Source organism: Theropithecus gelada, chromosome 17 (assembly GCF_003255815.1).
Source record: "Theropithecus gelada isolate Dixy chromosome 17, Tgel_1.0, whole genome shotgun sequence".
In the NCBI taxonomy this organism is placed as follows: domain Eukaryota; kingdom Metazoa; phylum Chordata; class Mammalia; order Primates; family Cercopithecidae; genus Theropithecus; species Theropithecus gelada.
This window is the reverse complement of record NC_037685.1, coordinates 39553481-39574481: the sequence shown is the minus strand read 5'-3', so window position 1 is coordinate 39574481 and position 21001 is coordinate 39553481. Positions and strand designations below refer to the sequence as shown.

Below are 21001 nucleotides of genomic sequence, written 5' to 3'. Positions count from 1 at the left end.
GCTCTTCCGATATAAACCACCCTGAGCAAATCCCTTACTTACTGTCCGTTTATAATGAAGGCGTTACTGCATCTGAAACATGGGGGTTCCACTGGTGATCTCAAAGGGGAGACTTCAGTGAGATGACAAACATACGGTGCTACGTACCTACAGGCACTCAGCACGCAATGATCATCCCCCGGCCAACCTACTTTACAGGTTGGCTTATTGAGTGGCTGAGACAGGAAAAGAGTGGTACAATTTTTTGGCCATGGTGAACTATAATTTTTTTTTTTTTTTTTTGAGACGGACTCTCCCTCTATCGCCCAGGCTGGAGTGCAGTGGCACAATCTCAGCTCACTGCAACCTCCGCCTCCTGGGTTCAAGCGATTCTCCCTGACTCAGCCTCCCAAGTAGCTGGGATTACAGGCACAAACCACCACACCCAGCTAAGTTTTGTATTTTTAGTAGAGATGGGGTTTCACCACATTGGCCAGGCTGGTCTCAAACTCTTGACCTCAGAAGGGTAATTGTTAGAACCTATCCACTCATCCTTTCCCTAACCCCTAAATCAGGCAGGGATTCTATTTCAAATGAGGGTACTTTGACTTTGCAGTGTCGCTGTGTTCCCTGGTGCTTGGTAATTACCTTAGGTAATTAACACGGATACCTTAGAAATGACCTTAGCTGTTCCTCCCACAATCTTGAGAATTTATACCACACAAAACATATGCGGGCTTGGGAAGGCTATTTCTCAGGAACACACACTTGAGATGCTGACTACTGTGTGGCTTCCTAGGTGTCTTGTCAGGCATCCTGCCACATACTACCTCACACAGGGGGTGAAGTGCCACAAAATATTAAATAGCCAAGCAATTAAATAGTAGCTGCAAAAAGAACAGAAGAACTTCACAGATGTCACTGTGAGGTGATGCTTATAACACACTCATGTCTTACCAGGAGGATTACGGGGCTTTTACAAAACTGAAGACCAAATGAAGAGCAGCAGCTTCTAGAACAAGGTATTGAGCTGCACACTCACTGTATACCCAAAATGTGTCTTTGGTAAGCAGTAACAGTACATCTACTCAAATGGCAAAAAGGACCCAAATGAACACAATGCAATCACACAAACCAGACTCTGCCCTCAATTCCATGAATGGCTATGCATGGTAGACCTGGTTCATGATCCAGTATGAGGAAGAATAAGAAAAAGTACCCCTTACACACTTCCAAACAGCTAATTGCTAAACACATTCCTAAAGCAAATCCAGTATCAGGCCAGGTAAAGTTTATTTATTTATTTATTTATTTATTTATTTTTGAGATGGAGTCTCGCTCTGTCACCCAGGCTAGAGTGCAGTGGCGCCATCTCGGCTCACTCCAAGCTCCGCCTCCCGGGTTCACACCATTCTCCTGCCTCAGCCTCCCAAGTAGCTGGGACTACAGGTGCCCGCCACCGCGCCCAGCTAATTTTTTGTATTTTTAGTAGAGATGGGGTTTCACCGTGTTAGCCAGGATGGTCTCGATCTCCTGACCTTGTGATCCGTCTGCCTTGGCCTCCCAAAGTGCTGGGATTACAGGCGTGAGCCACTGCGCCCGAGGCCAGGTAAAGTGTATTTTCTTTGCACAAGATATTCAAGTAGGTCATGACATGTGTACTTTGTAAGCTTTCCATCCGATAAGTTTTTACATGTGTTCTCTCCCCAGCCAAGCTCTCTGCAGCCATCTGGCAATGTTTGGAGACAATTTTGGTTGTTATACCTGGAGACATGTTCTGACATCTAGCTGGTGGACGCCAAGGATGCTGCTAAGGATCCTATGATGCATAGGGCAGTCTCCCACAACAGAGACTTGTCCAAAATGTTAATACTGCCCAAACAGATAATACTGCCCTGCTCTAGGGCAAAAATAAAAATTATCACTGTATATGAGACTTGAAATAACTCAGACTGAATCTAAAGAATTATACAGGTGATAAGTAAACTTAAAAGATACAGTTGATGACACCATGGACCTAATTATACCTTAGGTCCTATCATGTCACTCCCTGATTTTAAAAAAGTATGTATTATGAAAGTACCTGTTAATTAGCACAAATAATCAAACGTTTGCCCTATCTTCTCATTCTGAAAAGGATCCAGAACACTGCTCCTAAGCTTGGCTCATGAGGCCAGGAATATCATGTGTCTTAAGGTACTGACTTTCCAAACTAGATAGTAATCCTACATTAATGTTCAAAATATATTCCAAACTCTAGTCCGGGTGCATTTTAAGCTGATTTCGACATCAGACATGGGGGTCAGCTTTTCTGGGAACAAATATGGGAATCTGTATTTTCACCAGGATTTCCTGGTGATTCTCAAGCATGATAAAACTTGAGAACCACTGACTTAGACTTTGCTTCTATAAGAAAAGAGCTGCCACTCCCACTTCCTTCCCACTATTAAGAGTGACAAATAATTCATAGGTAAAAGAGATCAATAGTCCATAGTAACATATGACAGTGCCCCGAAACGGCCTACCTAAAATGATACCCCTTTAAAAGTGATGCCAGTAGAAGAAAGAGTATCTCACAGGCACTGTCATAAAATGTCCTATATCAGAATGGTTTTGCCATTCTTTCCATCTGAATATATTTTAAGCAGCACTGTTTAAACACAAGGCACCAAATTCCTCCCTGGTCAAGTTTGGTATTGGTGATTCGCAAGATTCTTCAAGGAAACAGATGTTTGTAAGCACCCTGCCACCACAAGGTACACATTTAAATATGTGCTTTCTATTCCGGATTCACTAACAAAACATTAACTATGTTAAGGGGTCATAACCAGGGGGGATTAACATAAATTTGGTTTTTCAAATAAAAGGGAACAATTTTTTCATTCTGGATTTTTCTGTAGGCCAAGCACCAAACTGTAGACTCGGTGGAGACTGTCACTTCAGATGCTAGCATGTCTCCAAGCAAGACAAAGGCGGGCAAATGAAAGGGAAAATGAAGCAAAGGGAGAGTAGGGAGCTACAATAGAAACCGAGTTATTCTTTGCCAAGTGCCTGCCATTTCAGGCATCTTACGAACATTTTCTTTTTCAGCCCTTGCCGTCTCCATAAAAGCAGATAATGTCTATTCTGCTGATGAGAAAATTGAGGACCAGAGAGGTTAGGTAACCTGCTCAAATTCACAAAGCTAAGAGATGAGTGATCTGAGATTCAAATGCAGGAAGACAAACTCTGCTCATTCCTCCCCACCCCTGCCCACTCCAGTGTTCACTAGCAACCCGGGAGGGGTTCATGGTAATTTCCTGTGAACATATAACTTGTAATCTCAAATATTTTAAATGGAAAACAATGCAAGGAGTATTGCATGTTTGATTTTTACAACTCACTCTAAGGTGTGCTATGGCTTATTCATCTTAGCAATTGAATGGAATCAAGTGAGCCGACATATGTAGAAGCACTCTAAAGCCCTAAAGCATCATACACACATAAGGCATTATTTATAAATATTAATTTTACTTTGAGGATCTTTGGCAGGTGGCAACAGATCCTGAGATACTTTGAAATAATTTAGTGATACCCTAGGATACGGTGAAATCATAACTGAGGTCACACTAAACTGGCTTCTAATCGTACATACAAATGATTTCAGTAATAAACATGTTATCATTTTGTAAGTGACTCCATTAGAGAGGACAGGCCTCCACCTTAGCTGTGGGCATTTCCTGGAGCTCCATTCCAGGCCTGGCCTCTGCTTTGCCATTGTCCCCTTGGCCAGGTTTATCTACTGCATGGCTTAGGACCTCACCTCCGCTGGGGCGTCAACTTACATGCTCACTCTTAACCTTCTTCCTGCTCTCCAGACCAGAAATTTCCCTTACATTATAGATGTCTCTTGGCATTTCAAACTTAAATTCGTTAAATCCACCTTTTTAATCAAGTCCATCTTTTCTCTGGTACAATTCTTCTCTTCTTCCTGTTTTTCCTCCTTCAGTCAACTGCATCAGTTATCATACTGTAGAAATCTCAGAATCATCTTCAATTATGCCCAATACATAGAATTGTACACTGAATTCTAAAGTGGCTCTCAAATGTACCCTCTTCTTTCTTTGCCTATTCCCATAAGTTGTCACACACACACACACACACACACACACACACAAAACCCACACCAATAAAACCAACCACCTCTGATGAGATTATGATTCTTCTTTCAACTCCTTCAGTGAACCTCAGGGTCTAGGGAATGCCATCCAACCTCCTTGGAATGGTCTTGTGTCATCTTGCCCCCAACAGGCTAATTTCATCTTCCAAAGGGACCTTTGCTGCCCTGCCCATCACCCTCATAAGCCAATCTGCTCTTCCTTTAACACTTGAGACATCCTCATACCTCTGTGCCTTTATTAATGTCATTCCATCCTCTTTCTCCATCATCAGTACAGAGTACAGTTTCTACAACCTGGCATCTCTAGGCCTACTGTTCCCCTCTATCTGAAATGCCTTCTCCTGCTTGCAAACTCAATTCGTCCTTAAAGTCATAGCACGAGCTATAAACACTGGAAAACTGTTCACAATTTCTCCACTTTCTTCACCTCAGCCCCAGAATCCCTCTACTTCATACACACCTCTGTTAGCATTCTTATTACTGTACAGTGTAATCAGTCATTTATATTTCTCTATCCCTAGGTGACAATGGGCTCAATGACTGCAGGGATATTTGTTTCCTTTGAATTGCCAGAATTCAGTGTCTGTCATCAATGTAAGATGACTGCGGACTCCCGTGACTACCATTAACTGCTAGGTCTTATGCTCATTTTCAAAAAATTATGTCTAATAAAATATGAAATACAGTTCTTCTCTTCCCTGTGTTTACTGAGGTGTACTTGACAAATGAAATGCAAACTCTTAACCAGAGACCTATGACCTATGGACTGTACTGCTATCAACAAAAGAAACAAATAATAAAGCTAACAGATCTACAGTTCTCTCTGCTACTATATGAGCCTATGCAGTACCCATCTCAGCACTTACCATGTCTGCACGGTATTAGTTTGTCTGTCTTCACCAGCTAGTGTGCTACTTAAGGGTAGGGACCAAGTCATGCTCATCTAACCCACTTCCTAGCAGATAGTATAGCAGGCAGGCAATGATTTCTTTTAAATTTTTGTTCGGAATGCATGACATTGCAATACTAATAACCAAACTTTTATATTACATAGAGCATGCCAATTTCAAAAGAATAAAAACTGAGTTATATTCCAAAAGTTCATTCTTAGATTGGTTACATGGCACACAGAACACACATTACCACAAAAACAATGTTCAAGATTAAAATTACATTTATATTCCATTTCATAAAATCTTATTCTACCCATATTTTGCCTGAAATTTGTAAATTTAGGAGCAAATGCAGGAAGGAACGCTATAGATTTTCTTAGCACTGTAAAATATATCGAAACATCAGAAAACTTCATCACCCCTCCACAAAGTGTCTGCTCTGTGACCACCACCTGCTTCCTACTGTCGGACTAGAAAAGGGTCAGGAATACAAAGAGTGTGACTTAGCAGGGAGGAAGCCCTGTGGAGTTGAGGGTAAATAGTCTATAAAGGCTCTGGTTTTATGCCGGATACTTTCTATCTCCTTCTCTTTTCCCCACCCAGATAAAGTGGGGACCAATGCAGCTTGGGTTAGGCAGGTAAGATCCAAGGGGCAACTCAACCAGATGACCCACCAAAGCAGAGCACAAGCGCAGAGTCTACCCTAGCAGGACTTGGATCAGCTGCAAAGGCAGGCAGAGACAGGTGGAAAGTTACAGCATGTGCGTGCAAGAAACCCCAGTAAGCCATCATGTCATTCCTGAAACCCCACTGACACAGAGAAAGGGATGGGACAGAGAGAAGGGATCAACTTAAGTCAGACATGTCAGTTGAGGGGCTGCTTGTGGAATTATGAGATATAGAAGACTGAAGAAGTTCTCTGGAAGTTTAGAAGATGATACACAACCAAAAAGGCATGACATCACTTATTTCTCAAGAGAATAAAGAAAAACAATAACTTCTTTTCATTTTCCAATTATTTAAATTTCAAACAAATGAGAATCTGCTCTATTAAAATTTGATATCCATAAGTGAATTTTCAGAAGCAGAAGACCTTTTTGATGACGTTTACATATCTATAAATATGAATGATGCAAATTTCGAGTCCTATGATATCAGATGACAAGATACAGCCCAAGCTTCAGCTCTTGCTAATTAAACGAATCAATTAAGAGCCTACAGTTGCAACTGTGTAGCTGCTGTTCTATAGTAGCAATAACAACCCCACGGGGAGGTCTTTTACTACATTAAAATGCTGTCCTCCACAACTCCATCTGATATTATTAGAAACAGTTATTTGTGTCTTGCTGTCATATTAGTAGCAAAGGCAAATTATGGAAATATGCAGACCAGAATGGTCCCAGTATGAGATCAGGTTGGGTTTTCAGCCTCCAAGGGAACAATTGCTGAAATTCCAAAGTTCCCCAAAGTTCTTTAATGGAACTGATAAATCTATCAGCACACCATTCATTTAGAAGCTAGGTAAGGGTCACATATTTACATACCTTCCTGCTAAGCTGATACAATTCAACTAGATGAATTATCATATTAAGTTTACCCTCCTGAGTTAAACTGATGGAGTTCAAAATTGTTTTCAATGGTTGTCATTAATCGCTGTTACTTCATAAGTGCTTACTTCGAAATCTAATTGTGCTGGTGTATCAAGGGTCATATTAATAGCATTCTTAATGGTAAATCTTTGTAAAACATGTTTACTCTACTAATATTATCACTCAAGCTTTCAAGAGTAATATGAAATAAAGTATATTTATTATCAATAAAAACGTAATTTAAAATGTACAATTTGAGATTTAAATTAGCTTTAAGAACTTTAGCATCATGTGGTTTCATTAGATCTCTGGCTAAGCTTCAAAGATATAGAAAATTTGATTGTTTCTCAAGAGTCCTTGGGTGAATGCCAATACCGCAGCCATGAAGAAGCTGTTCAACGGAGTCTAAGCTTATTTTCCCTTTCAAACAAACATTGTTTTTATAAGGGAAGAAAAGTCAGTCTCACTGAGATATGTTTGCCTTATGATAGTACTTTAAAACGTAAATTATAATAAAAATTTGCAATAAAATGGTAACTTCTGCATTCTTAAAGTAACAACAAAATATTCTTATTGTGAAGCACAGTTCAAGGAAGGAATTCTGCTTAAGTAAAACATCAGCTCTCTTCGATTTCTTTGTGAGCTTATACTATCTGATGTACACAGATTCGCAGCTTCACCAAAAACATGCAAACAAAACAAACAAAACCCAGACAATCTGCAATTTGAAATGGGCATAGATATCCTGGAAAAATTCTGGGATCTGCAGCTTACCAACTAAGTGTATGTTAGGGACTGAATGTCCAAATTCATATGCTGAATGCCTAACCCTCAATGTGACAGTATTTGGAGATGGAGCCTTTCAGAGTTCATTACAGGAGGTCATGAGGGTGGGGCCCCATGATGGGATTAGTGCCCTTAACAGGAAGGGAGATCAGAGTTTGCACTCTCTCTCTGCTAAGGGAGAAGAGGCATCCGCCTGCAGTCTAGGAAGAGGGCCCTCACCAGGAACTGAATCTGTTGGCACCTTACTTAGACTTCCCAGGCTCTACAACTGTGAGAAATAAACATCTGTTATTTAAGCCACCAGGTCAATGGTGTTTCATTATGGCAGCCTGAGCAGTTGTACTTATCAGTTACTGCAGAGAGCTCCCTGGATTCCACAGTCAAGCAATTTGTTCTTAAGGTACTCTGATGGTTAACAGCCTGACTTTAAAGTCAGCGAGGGCTGGTTTTGCATCCTGGTTCTACCGATTATTACCATAGGATACTTATTTAACCTTTCTGTGCTCACTTTTGTCTTCTGAAAACTAGGCATACCCATCTTCAGTGTTTCTGCATTTTTGAGTATGGGGCACGAACTGCAGTCATACAGGTGATGATAATCGGTATGAAAACACTAGGGAAATAAATGGTAGTACTCAAGTGAGACCTAAGTAACGCTCTGTTCGTAAAATATATATTTAGGTAAGTCACTTCAGTCACTTTTAGCTTTACATATGTGTCAAGTATGCTTTCAGATCTACATAGCATACTGGCTTGAACAGTGTCATCCCAAAATTCACGTCTACCCAGAACCTCAGAATGTGACCTTATTTGGAAACAGGGTCTCTGCGGATGTAATGAGTTAAATGAGGTTTCACTGGTGTGAGTGAGCCCTAAATCTGATGACTGGTGGTGCTGGATGTATGTGTATGAATACACACAGTCATAGGGAGGAAGGCCACATGACAGCGGAAGAAGAGCCTGGAATTACACAGCTACAAGCCAAGGAAGGTGAGGATTGCCAGCAACTACTAGAAGCCAGGTGAGAGGCACAGAACGGACCCTGCCCACAGCTTGATTTTAGATTCCTGGCTCCCAGAACTGAGAGGGAATACATTTCTGTTATTTTAAGCCACCCAGTTTGTGCTAATTTGTTGCACTAGCCCTAGGAAACATGGACTTTCTATGTATTACAGTTTGGGAGTAGCAGAGTAATGAAATGGACAGATACCAAAGGTGAAAATGTGGTGTCCTGAGTACACGCATGTACACCCAGGCCAAATGTGCTTTGCTGGGTCATAAAGGCACAAATTTTATCTGAATGTCCCATTCTATTAATTTGGAAAACTTTCCCTTCATTAAACAAAAAACTGGCTAACAATTTTATTTTAATTTTTAAATCCTGGCTTTAAAATTTTTTTTTTTTTGAGATAGGGTCTCACTCTGTTGCCCAGGCTGGAGTGAAGTGGAGTAATCATGCCTCACTATAGCCTTGAACTCTCGGGTTCAAGCCATCTTTACTCCTTAGCCTTCTGAGCACCTGGGTCTACAGGTGGGCGTGACCACACTCCGCTATTGTGTGTGTGTGTGTGTGTGTGTGTAGAGATGGGGTCTCACTGTTGCCCACGCTGGGCTTGAACTCCTGGGCTCAAGCAATCCTCCTGAGTAGCTGGGATTACAGGCATCAGTCACCATGCTTGGCCACAATTTTTAAATCAAGTTCAAACAGCATAACAGGAAAAAGACCTCATGCTTGGACTGAAAGTTTATGAGCAAAAGAACTGAAAGTAGACAGAAAAAACCTACTAAATCTATATAAAATCTGAAATTTATATAAGTGGACATGGGGTTCTATGCACAGAAGGTGGTCCTTCATGTTCCCAGACTATGTATCAGGATAAGCTGGGCTATGCATCAGCAGTAAGTCAACAGAGACCTCAGTCTACTATGGCTTGCAGGTGCCAGTGCTCACTGCCACTCTTCAGCAGGAACTCATGCTGACAGGAGCATCAGCGTCACACACAACCTCCAAGGGGGGCATGGCAGGGACTAGAGGGCTCACACTTGCTCTTAGCTATCTCTGACCAAAAGTGACACACATGATTACCAGGAGACAATTCACCCCCAAGTCTCTTGCATTTTTCCACTTCTTGTGAGCAAGACACTGATGGTTCTTTGCTGTGAACTATCTTTTCAAAGATGTTTTTACAGTAAACGGCCTTGGTAGAGTGTCTCCCTCCAGATCAAAGGGCAAGTGCGATTACCGCACATTATAAAAAGACTCAGGTTCTCTCAACTCAGAGCTCCTCTCCTATAATGCACCCATTATGTGTGCAGGTATCATCTCTCTTTGCATTGCCCTGGGGGAATCTGGGTTCAGGGAAATGGTACAAAGATAATGGTACCCTGACCACTGCTGCTGCTGTCGTAAACTGTCCTTCATCTCTGATCCTGGAGTCTCATGTTTTCTATCAGCATTCATGAAATGTCGCAGGCTGATTTGTCAGCCAGCAAGTAGCATAAATCTCAGAACCTTCACAGTTGTTGACAGTCACTTCCATTCATAGCTCATGGTTAGAACGTGTAGGCGAAGGATTACCCAGGTGCCGAGGCAAGAGACTGAAGGCACAAACTATTTCAGTATAAGAAAGAAAAGAGTTAAAATAAGAATAGTCATAATACAAATTAGATATAGAGATGATCATGGACATTATCAATCATCATAAAACTCTTTGTTACATTACTAATATAACCTAGGAATAACCGGTGGGCATAGGGTCAGGTGCTGAAGGGACATTGTGAGAAGTGATCTAGAAGGCAAGAGGTGAGCCCTCTGTCACAGGCCGCTTGAGGGCTCCTTGGTCAAGCTGTAATGCCAGTGTCTGGGAAGACACCCGTTACTTAGCAGACCATGAAAGGGAGTCTCCTTTCCTTGGAGGAGTCAGGGAACACTCTGCTCCACCAGCTTCTTGTGGGAGGCTGGATATTATCCAGGCCTGCCCGCAGTCATCCAGAGGCCTAAACCCCTCCCTGTGGTGCTGTGCTTCAAAGGTCACGCTCCTTGTCCACTTTCATGTTCCTCCCATACTCCTGGTTCCTCTTGGAAGTTCGTAGTAGATAGCGGTAGAAGAAACAGTGAAAGTCTTAAAGTCTTTGATCTTTCTTATAAGTGCATAGAAGAAAACGCTGATGTATGCTGCCTTCTCTCTCCCTGCTTCGGCTACCTAAGGGGAAGGGCCACCTGTTCTATGATCACGTGATTTGTTTGACCTTGTCAATCACTTGCAAGATTCACCCTCCTTATCCTGCCCCCTTGTCTTGTATGCAATAAATATCAGCGCGCCCAGCCGTTCGGGGCCACTACCGGTCTCTGCGTCTTGATGGTAGTTGTCCCCCGGGCCCAACAGCTTTCTCTTTATCTCTTTGTCTTGTGTCTTTATTTATTACAACCGTTCGTCTCCGCACACGGGGAGAACACCCGCTAAGCGCTGTAGGGCTGGACCCTACAAGAATGAGTCATAAAAATCCACACCTAACCCTTCTTGCCTTATTAAAAAGCCAAATGACATATACTTAATTTGTATCATTCACATACTAAATTAATGTATTTTTGCGTCCCACATCACAGAGAAATACACAAAAAGCTGTAAGAAGTACTTCTCAGAGGTGGAAACCAAATGGTCGATAAACAGAAATAGCCAATAAAAAGAAAAGATGTTCTACTTCATTAATAATCAGGATAAAGCAAATTAAAACAACGAGGGCACTATTCGCACTGGCAAAAATTAAGAAGATCCCACTGAAGATGTGGAACAAGGTGAACTCATTCACTGCATAGTCAATGCACAAAACCCTAAAGAAACTACTGCATATAGCCGGTCATGGTGGCTCACACCTGTAATCCCAGCACTTTGGGAGGGTGAGGTGGGTGGATCATTTGAGGTCAGGAGTTCAAGGCCAGCCTGGCCAATACGGTGAAACCCCATCTCTACTAAAAACAGAAAAAGTATCCGAGTGGGGTGGCGTGCACCTGTAGTCCCAGCTACTTGGGAGGCTGAGACAGGAGAATTGCTTGAATCCAGGAGGTGGAGGCTGCAGCGAGCCAAGATCGTACCACTGCATGCCAGCCTGGGTGACAGAGGGACACTCTGTCTCAAAAAAATAAAAAAAAAAAAAGAAACAATTGCATATGTGCCATCAGTACATGTACACCCATGTACCAAAATGCTTCGGGTAGCAGTGAGAATTACAGCACAAAACACTGGAAACTACCCACTTATCCATCAGCAGCAGCCTAGTTTATCAACACCACAGCATCCTACATTGCTGAGCATAAATGAATTACACCTCCACGTAGCATACATGAGTCTCACAAACACAGAGCAAAATAACTAAGTCACAGATGATTCCAGAATATAATTCTATGTATATCAAGTTTAAAAACATGTAAGACAAAACTGTGTATCACTTAGGGATATAAATGTGGAAAAATTATAAAGAAAAGCAAAGAATGATAAATACAAGTCAGGAAGATGTTAGTTCCTTGTGCAAGGAGAGAATGAGTGACAGAATAGGAGTAACACAGAGACCTTCCAAACTAATGGTTACATTTTAAAAAAAACTTCAGGCTAGTAGCCTCCTTCTCAAGGAAGGCTTCCCTGGTGACACCACTTACAATTTTGGTCACTCTTTCCAACATTTTATTCCCCCACTTGCCTAATTTATTTACTTTTTTCATTAGCAGTTACCACTGCTTGACATACTGCATATTTTACTTTTTTGATGTATTTGATCCTCCCACCTCAGCCTCCCAAAGTGCTGAGTTTATAGGCATGAGCCACCGAGCCAGGCCTATATTTCCTTTCTTTAGTTTTCTTTTCAAGTCTAACACTTAGGTCCTATGCTGGCCAATTTCAGTCATTCATTTGCCCAACCCTGACTGAATACCTCCTCCAAGCCAGGCCTTGTTCAGGGCACTGGGTAGAGCACGCTGAACAGGACAGACAAATCACCCTGCACTCAAGGAGCTTATTACTTCCAGGTGAGGAAGATAGACAACAAATATATCAAAAAAGTAAAATATGCAGTATGTCAAGCAGTGGTAACTGCTAATGAAAAAAAAAAATAATAAAGTGGGTAAGCGGGAAATAAAATGTTGGAAACAGTGACCAAAATTGTAAATGGTGTGACCAGGGAAGCCTTCCTTGAGAAGGAGGCTACTCAGTAAAGACCAGAAGAAAGTGAGGAAACCCCTGGGCAGACATCTAGGGGCAGATGTTAAGAGAGAGGGGGGGAGAGAGAGAGAGAGAGAGAGGGAGAGGCAGAGGAGGGCGCGCGAGGAGAGGAGGGCGCGCGAGAGGAGGAGAGGAGGGCCCGCGACAGGAGGAGAGGAGGGCCCGCGACAGGAGGAGAGGAGGGCCCGCGACAGGAGGAGAGGAGGGCGCGCGACAGGAGCAGAGGAGGAGAGGAGGGCGTGCGACAGGAGGAGAGGAGGGCGTGCGACAGGAGGAGAGGAGGGCGCGCGACAGGAGGAGAGGAGGAGAGGAGGGCGCGCGGCAGAAGGAGAGGAGGAGAGGAGGGCGCGCGACAGGAGGAGAGGAGGGCGCGCGACAGGAGGAGAGGAGGGCGCGCGACAGGAGGAGAGGAGGGCGCGCGACAGGAGAGGAGGGCGCGCGACAGGAGGAGAGGAGGGCGCGCGACAGGAGGAGAGGAGGGCGCGCGACAGGAGGAGAGGAGGGCGCGCGACAGGAGAGGAGGGCGCGCGACAGGAGAGGAGGGCGCGCGACAGGAGAGAGAGGAAGAGGAGAGAGGAGGGAAAGAAATCAAGGATTAATTCAAGTTGCCATTTTCTGAGAGAGGAAAAACTGAAAGAGAAAGTGTGTGTTCGAGCTCAGTTTTCGATATGTGAAGTTTGAGACACCGATTAGAAACCCAGTCGAGATGCTAAGTATCAGAGACAGCACGAGTGGACTTCCCGGCACGAACACTGAGGAGTAAACGCAGTCCTCTCCATCCACATAATGCAGCTCTGTGTGGCCCTTAAGACGACTGATGTCGACCTTATGGACTGACACAGAAAGGTGTCCAAGATTACTGCATGAAAAGATGCATAATTTTCTGGAACAATTATTTATTGCTAATAACTTCAAAACCTCTAGGGGATAGGATATATACTTCTTTCATGGTTAATTTTATGTGTCAACCTGACAAGGCCACGGTACCCAGATGTTAGGTCAAACACTGAGATACATCATTGAAGATATTTTTAAATGAGATGAACACCGAAATCAGTAGATGAGAGTTTAGCAGATCACCCCCCATAGTGGGGTGGGCCTCATCTAACCCATTAAAGGCCTGAAGAGAAAAAGACAGATCTCCCCAAGCAAGGAGGGCTTCGGCCAGTGGACTGTCTCTGGACCTGAACTGCAAGGCTCCCCTGGGTCTCCAGCCTGCTGATCGTACCCTGCAGGGTTTAGTCTTGCCAAGCCTCCACAACTGCCTGAGCCAATTCCTTAGATCTCTCCGTCTTTCTCTTTCTCTCTACACATATGCACACATCTTGTTGATTCCGTTTCTCTGGAGAACCATGACTAATGCAACATCTTATGACATATATTTGAATTGTATTTAAAAATTTTTACAATAAGCATGTATTACCTTACTAATCAGAAAAACAAGAATAATCACAAAACTTAATTCCAATAATTAAAATTTAGGTTACATTGACCAAGTGCCTATACATATATTTTATATACATAAATTATATATACATTTCTATAAACAATGAAGCATTCAGTAAACACACATTTTTATTAACATCCTTCCTATCTCAATGGCTGCAAAACCCTTTTTCACGCAAGCTCTCTTGCATGAAATACCTCTTGATATTCTTGCAGAATACCTTTGATGCTCTCAATAAACTCCCGAGTTATCTGAAATGCCCCAATATGCATTCATATCCTGAATGAGGTACTCAAAGGACATGAACGGACATTTCACAGATTAGAAATGATATCTGGTGAATGAACACATGGAGAAATATTCAAATACAATAGCAATAAACAGAAAAATGAAAATTTAAGTTTTTTTTTTTTTTGGAGACAGGGTCTCACTTTGTCACACAGACTGGACTGCAGTGGCACGATCTTGGCTCACTGCAACCTCCGCCTCCTGGGTTCAGGTTCTTCTCCTGCCTCAGTCTTTTGAGTAGCTGGGATTACAGGCATCCACCACCACACCCAGCTAATTTTTGTATTTTTAGTACAGACAGGGTCTCACCATGTTGGTCAGGCTGGTCTCAAACTCCTGACCTTGTAATCTGCCCGCCTCAGCCTCCCAAAGTGCTGGGATTACAGGCGTGAGCCACTGCGCCCGGCCAAATAAGGTACCTTTTTAAACAAATTAGTTTGAAAATTATAGTAACTAATACTAATTATAAACTTGTAAGCAAAATAGTAATAATAAATTGAACCTCTTCAGCAGATCAAGTTTACTAATCTTGAAAATCATAACTCACACTAGGTGAGAGTACGAAGTTGTGTTCTAATACATGATGGGTGGTGTTCGAAAGAGACATAAAATAATTGGCAACATGTATAATAAGCCATAAAACTATTTATGACTTTGATTCTATTTGGGAGGAAGTGTACCATACATGTTTAAAAATATCTTATCCACATTTGAAAGTAACTCCAGGCCGGGCACGGTGGCTCACACCTGTAATCCCGCACTTCGGGAGGCAGAGGTGTACGGATCACTTGAGGCCAGGAGTTCAAGGCCAGCCTGGCCAACATGGTGAAACCTCATCTTTAGGAAAAAACATACAAAAATCAGCCAAGCATGGTGGCGGGCCCCTGTAATCCCAGCTATTTGGGTGGCTGAGGCACGAGAATCGCTTGAACCCGGGAGACGGAGGTTGCAGTGAGCTGAGATTGCGCCACTACACTCCAGCCTGGGCAACACAGTGAGACTCTGTCTCAAAAAAGATAGTAATAATTTCAAACATTAAAATAAAGTGAAATATATGAAGTTGTTCCCTAGAATGTCATTTGTAATGGCAAAAAAAATTAGAGGTAATTTAAATATCTACCAGTAATGAAACCAAGTTCAAACACATGAGCTACAACTAGTTGAACACTTTTTTCTCTGTAAATTAAGAGAATAATGATTTCATACTTACCACTGTACCGAGAAACTGAATGCTCATGTTTCCACCTGCTTCTCGAGACAGACACTAAAAAACAAACAAGAGACATAGAATGAACTCATATCCACACAGCTTGCACGTAATGTTCACGATAGCCAAAAACCTCAAATGTCCATCAGCTGATGGATGGGTAAACAAAATATAGTATAGCCATACAGTGGAATGTTATTTGGCCATAAAAAGGAATGCAGTACTGATACATGCTACAATAGAAGTCGGTCACAAAGGATCATGCATTATATGATTCCACTTAACAAGAGATGTCCAGAATAGTCAAATCCATGAAGATGGAAGGAAGATTGGTAGGTGCCTCCAGAAGGAGGGCTGGGAGGACATGGAGATGATTACTAATTGGTGTGGGGTTTCTCAAGGGTGTAAACACAGTCTAAAATTGACTGTGGTCATGGTGGAACAACCCTGTGAATTGACTACAAACCACTGAACTGTAACTTTAAATGGGTGAATTGTACGGTGTGTGAATTCTATCTCAATAAAATAGTTATAGAAAATGAATTAGCATTTGTTTAAAATAACAACAATGCAATTCTATGTCCAGAGAGTAGTGAAAGAAATAACTTATTATTCATTTATTTATAAGTAAAATTTGTTTAAAGCAAATACATCACTTGCATATATCTTGTTTGAATTTTAATTAAAAGTAAATACTATGACTATTAAAAATTTAGTTAAAAGTAAATACTACTGCTACTAAAAATGGGTGACTAAGTAGTACACTGGAAGCAGACTACACTTTGAGATAATTCTCACCAATAAAACTGGTCTATTGGGCCAGGCGCAGTGGCTCATGCCTGTAATTCCAGCACTCTGGGAGGCTGAGGCACACAGATCACGAGGTCAGGAATTCGAGACCAGCCTGGCCAATATGGTGAAACCCTGTCTTTACCAAAAATACAAAAATTAGCCAGGCGTGGTGGCGCGCACCTGTAGTCCCAGCTACTCAGGAGGCCAAGGCAGAAGAATCACTTGAACCCAGGAGGCTGAGGTGAGGTTGTGGTGAGCCAGGATCACACTACTGCACTCCAGCCTGGGCGACAGAGTGAGACTGTCTCCAAAAAAACAAAACAAAACAAAAACAACTTGCTCTATTTAATCCTAACATATTCCTCAGAATTACTCCTCTTCTGGTTAATCAGAGAGGACTCAGTGACTTCAAAGACTACACACACAAATAAAGCAGTTCTAACTAAGCCAACATCATTTTTTTAAGTTCCCAGATGTAGAGTATTAGTGGTTTTCACTCAACTACATGCCATGAGCATTAGGATACAGATGTATACTAATTTTATTCCTTTTTACAAAAAGTGGTTTACCAACTCTGATCTCTACAATCACAAAAGTAATAGAACCCAGAGTGAATTGCTAGAAATCAAGCTGAGTCCTTGGTTCCTTGACGGAGGGAGGTTAGATCAATAAGAAAGACAGTGGTTTAATGCAAAATCTTTTCCCCTACTTGCAAATATTGCCAAGTCAATTGACACAACAGTAATCTGAATAGCATACTCAAGGCAGTGTGGTATAGAGTAGAAAAAAAATCAGTATGGGAGCATTTTAACCCATTTCACTTAGTTTTCCTTTTTTTTTTTTTTTTTGAGACAGAGTTTCATTTTCGTCACCCAGGCTGGAATGCAATGGCACAATCTCGGCTCACAGCAACCTCTGCCTCCCAGGTTCAAGTGTTTCTCCTGCCTCAGCTTCCTGAGTAGCTGGGATTACAGGCACCCGCCACCACATCTGCCTAATTTTTATATTTTTAGTAGAGACGGGGTTTCACCATGTTGACCAGGCTGGTTTCGAACTCCTGGCCTCAGCTCCCAAAAGTGCTGGGCCACCATGCCCCGCCAACCCATTTCACACCTTTTTTTTTTTTTAAGACAAAGTCTCGCACTGTCGCACAGGCTGGAGTGCAGTGGCACGATCTTGGCTCACTGCAACCTGTCTCCTGGGTTCAAGTGATTCTCCAGCCTCAACCTCCCAAGTAGCTGGGACCACAGGCATCTCCCACCATGGCCGGCTAATTTTTTGTATTTTTAGTACAGATGGGGTTTTGCCATGTTGGCCAGGCTAGTCTTGAACTCCTGACCTTGTAATCTACACCCTCAGCCTCCCAAAGCGCTGGGATTACAGGTGTGAGCCACCGCGCCTGGCCAACCCATTTCACTTCTAAGAATTTATCCTGAGGAAAAAATATGAAGATAGGCAGGAAAATAAAGCTGAACAAATATCACAGTATAGTTGACAGAACTGAACAATGGCAAGCAATGTAAATGACTGGGAAGGACGGCTAAATTATGGTATATATCCAGCCTGCCATTTAAAAGTTTAAAGACATGAAAAATGCTTATAGTATATTTCTAAGTGCAAGAAGAACAAAACAATATGTTCAGAATAAGCCTTGTAAAAAAAATTATGTTATAGAAAAAAATTCTAGAATTAGTGTACATAAAGCTGTTATTTCTAGGCAAAAATATTAGTTGACTCTCGTTTTCACTTATCTGTTTTTCCTATTCTTTTATATGCATATGTTGAACTTAATGAAGGCAAAAAGAGACAGAAAACAAAATGGAATAAAACAGACTCCTTTCCTGTGTCTTACAGAGACTCAATTAAGAACGGAGGGTTGATTCCTAGGTTTTGACACTGGCACTTCTGCGTTGCTCATCTGTCTAATCATCCATCTATCTCTCAGCTGTGTTGGTCACTGCTGGCTGAATTAAGACCCACCTTCCAGGAGACTAAGGAAAAGATGTCACAATTATTGGAAAATAAGTATAATTCAATACGATAAATGCATAGTACAAAATGTACAAGGTATTATGGGATAAGAAGATAGATTAAATGAGCAGAAAGGTTAAGAAAGACATTAGATAGGTTAAGACAGACATTAAAGCTGGATATTTAAAAACAAACAGGGGCAGGGTACAGTGGCTCACGCCTGTAATCCCAGCACTTTGGGAGACCAAGGTGGGTAGATCATTTGAGGTCAGGAGTTTGAGACCAGCCTGACCAACATGGTGGCTCTACTAAAAATATAAAAATTAGCAGGGCGTGGTGGCAGATGCCTGTAGTTCCAGCTATTTGGGAGCCTGAGGCAGGAGAATCGCTTGAACCTGGGAGGTGGAGGTTGCCGTGAGCCAAGATTGTGCCATTGCACTCCAGCCTGGGTGCCACAGCGTGACTCTGTTACAAAGAAAAAAAAAAAAAAAAAAACCACGAACAGGATTCAGCCATTATGAAAAACAGTATGGAGGTTTCTCAAAACATTAAAAATAGAACTACCATATGATCCAGCAATCCCACTACTGCATATATATCCAAAGGAAAGAAATCAGTTATGTCAAGGAGATACCGGCAACCCCATGTTTATTGCAGCACTATCCATGATGGCCAAGATAGGGAATCAACCTAAGTGTCCATCCACGGACCAACGGAAACAGAGAATGTGGTTTATATGCACAATGGAATATTATCCAGACTTAACAAAGAAGAAAATCCTGCCATTTACAACAACGTGGATGAACCCGGAAGATATTATGTTAAGTATAATAAGCCAAGTACAGAAAGACATACCATATGACCTCACTTACATGTAGAATCTAAAAACGTCAAACTCAGTAGAAAATAGAATGGTGGTTGGGGAGGGGGGCGTTGGGGAAATATTAATCAAAACCCACAAAATTTCAGTTATCAAGGAGAAATAGGTACAAGAAAGCTATTGTGCAATATAGTAACTACAGTTAATGACAGTGTATTAATATATTCTTGAAATTTTCTGAGTATATTTAAAGTGTACCTCACATACAGAATAAGCACGTGAGGTAATACATAAATGTTAATTAGCTCAATTTAGCCATTCCACAGTGTATTCGCTGTTTGAAGTGTGTACTTCAAAACATGTTGTACATGTGCTAGTTTGAAAGTTTGTCTCCTCCAAACCTCATGTTGAAATGTGATCCCCAGTGTTGGAGGTGGGGCTTAATGGGGATCTCTAGGTCTCTGGGAAGGATCCCTCATGAATAGATTAATGCCCTCTTTGAGGGCGAGTTCTCGCTCTTAGTTCCCAAGAAAGCTGGCTGTTAAAAAAGAGCCTGGCACCTCCCTCCCTTCTCTCACTCTGTGACCTCCGCACACACCAGCTCCCCTTCGCCTTCTTACCATGAATAAAAGCAGCCTGAGGTCCTCACCAGATGCCTCATCTTGAACTTTTCCAGACATCAGAATCATGAGCCAAATAAACTTTCTCTTTATAAATTACCCAGTCGCGGGTATTCCTTCGTAGCAACACAAAAGACACTAAGACAGCACAACAAATATATGCAACTTTAATTTATCAATTAAAAAACAAATTACAAATTTTAAAAATGAGCAGGAATTCTCCAAAAGAAAACTGAAAAGGAACCAGGAACGGTCGCTCACACCTATAATCCCAGCACTTTGGGAGATCGAAGCAGGTAGATTGCTTGAGGTCAGAAGTTCAAAACCAGCCTTGTTAACCTGGTGAAACCCCGTCTCTTCTAAAAATACAAAAATTAGCCAGGCGTGGTGGTGGCACCTGTAATCCCAGCTACTTGGGAGGCTGAGGCAGGAGAATCACTTGAACCTGGGAGGCGGAGGTTGCAGTGAGCCAAGATTGCACCACTGCACTCCAGGCTGGGAGACAGAGCAAGACTCCGCCTCAAAAAAACAAACAAACAAACAAAAAATTGTGGGCTGATGAGACAGTTAATGCAAATTTCAGATTAAGAGATTGTACAATGGCATGGCGAGTTTAGCGAATGTTAAGCAGTTCAGTGTGGCCAGAAATAGGGTTGCATCAAGGTGGAAGTGGCAAGAAAGGAAACCAGGAAGGAATTATAAACCCAGGTCAGATCTTGTACAGAGAGAGCTCATGCTTGACCAAGTTCTTACACTTAAGAACTGGAGTGTGACACGCTCATGTTTTAGAAAGACGGTAGTCTGAGGTCATGCCGAAGATATACAGAATGGGGAAGAACCAGGCTAGGAGGCCGAGTAAAACACCACTACAATCATTCAGGTAGGAGCCTGATGTGCCAAGCAGCCACAACAGCAGAACTAAGTCTGACTCAGACCTAGGACCTTAGGATGGAGAGAGCAAACAGACCCGAAAGACGATCTCAATTTTGCTCTACAGATGAGGAAACTAAGGCACAGGAATATAAAAAGTAATTTGGCTACCTGCAACTCTGCACGAAAAATTTTAATCTTGGTCCTGAGATTAAAAAAAAAAAAATACAGTAAGCCACTGAACTGCTTGCGTGGCAAGAAAGTCTGTGCATTCAGCTTTATACGACAAAGACTGCAAAAGCAGCTATAGATGGCAGACAAAAATGAATGAATGTGGCTATGTTCTAGTGAACTACTTATCAATAAC

General features: G+C 42.1%; 1 protein-coding gene across 12 annotated transcripts in view; it reads right to left on the bottom strand.

Moving 5' to 3' along the window:
* The window catches only part of PCCA (propionyl-CoA carboxylase subunit alpha), a 436358-nt gene that overhangs the window by 61530 nt on the left and 353827 nt on the right, over positions 1-21001 (bottom strand). For 10 of the 12 annotated variants that reach the window (XM_025364068.1, XM_025364063.1, XM_025364064.1 and 7 more), the window contains one exon: positions 15565-15618. The exons of the other annotated variants lie outside the window; for them this stretch is intronic. In XM_025364068.1, coding sequence (XP_025219853.1) covers positions 15565-15618 — 54 coding nt within the window. The remainder of the gene's footprint in view (positions 1-15564; positions 15619-21001) is intronic. 12 annotated transcript variants of the gene reach the window in all.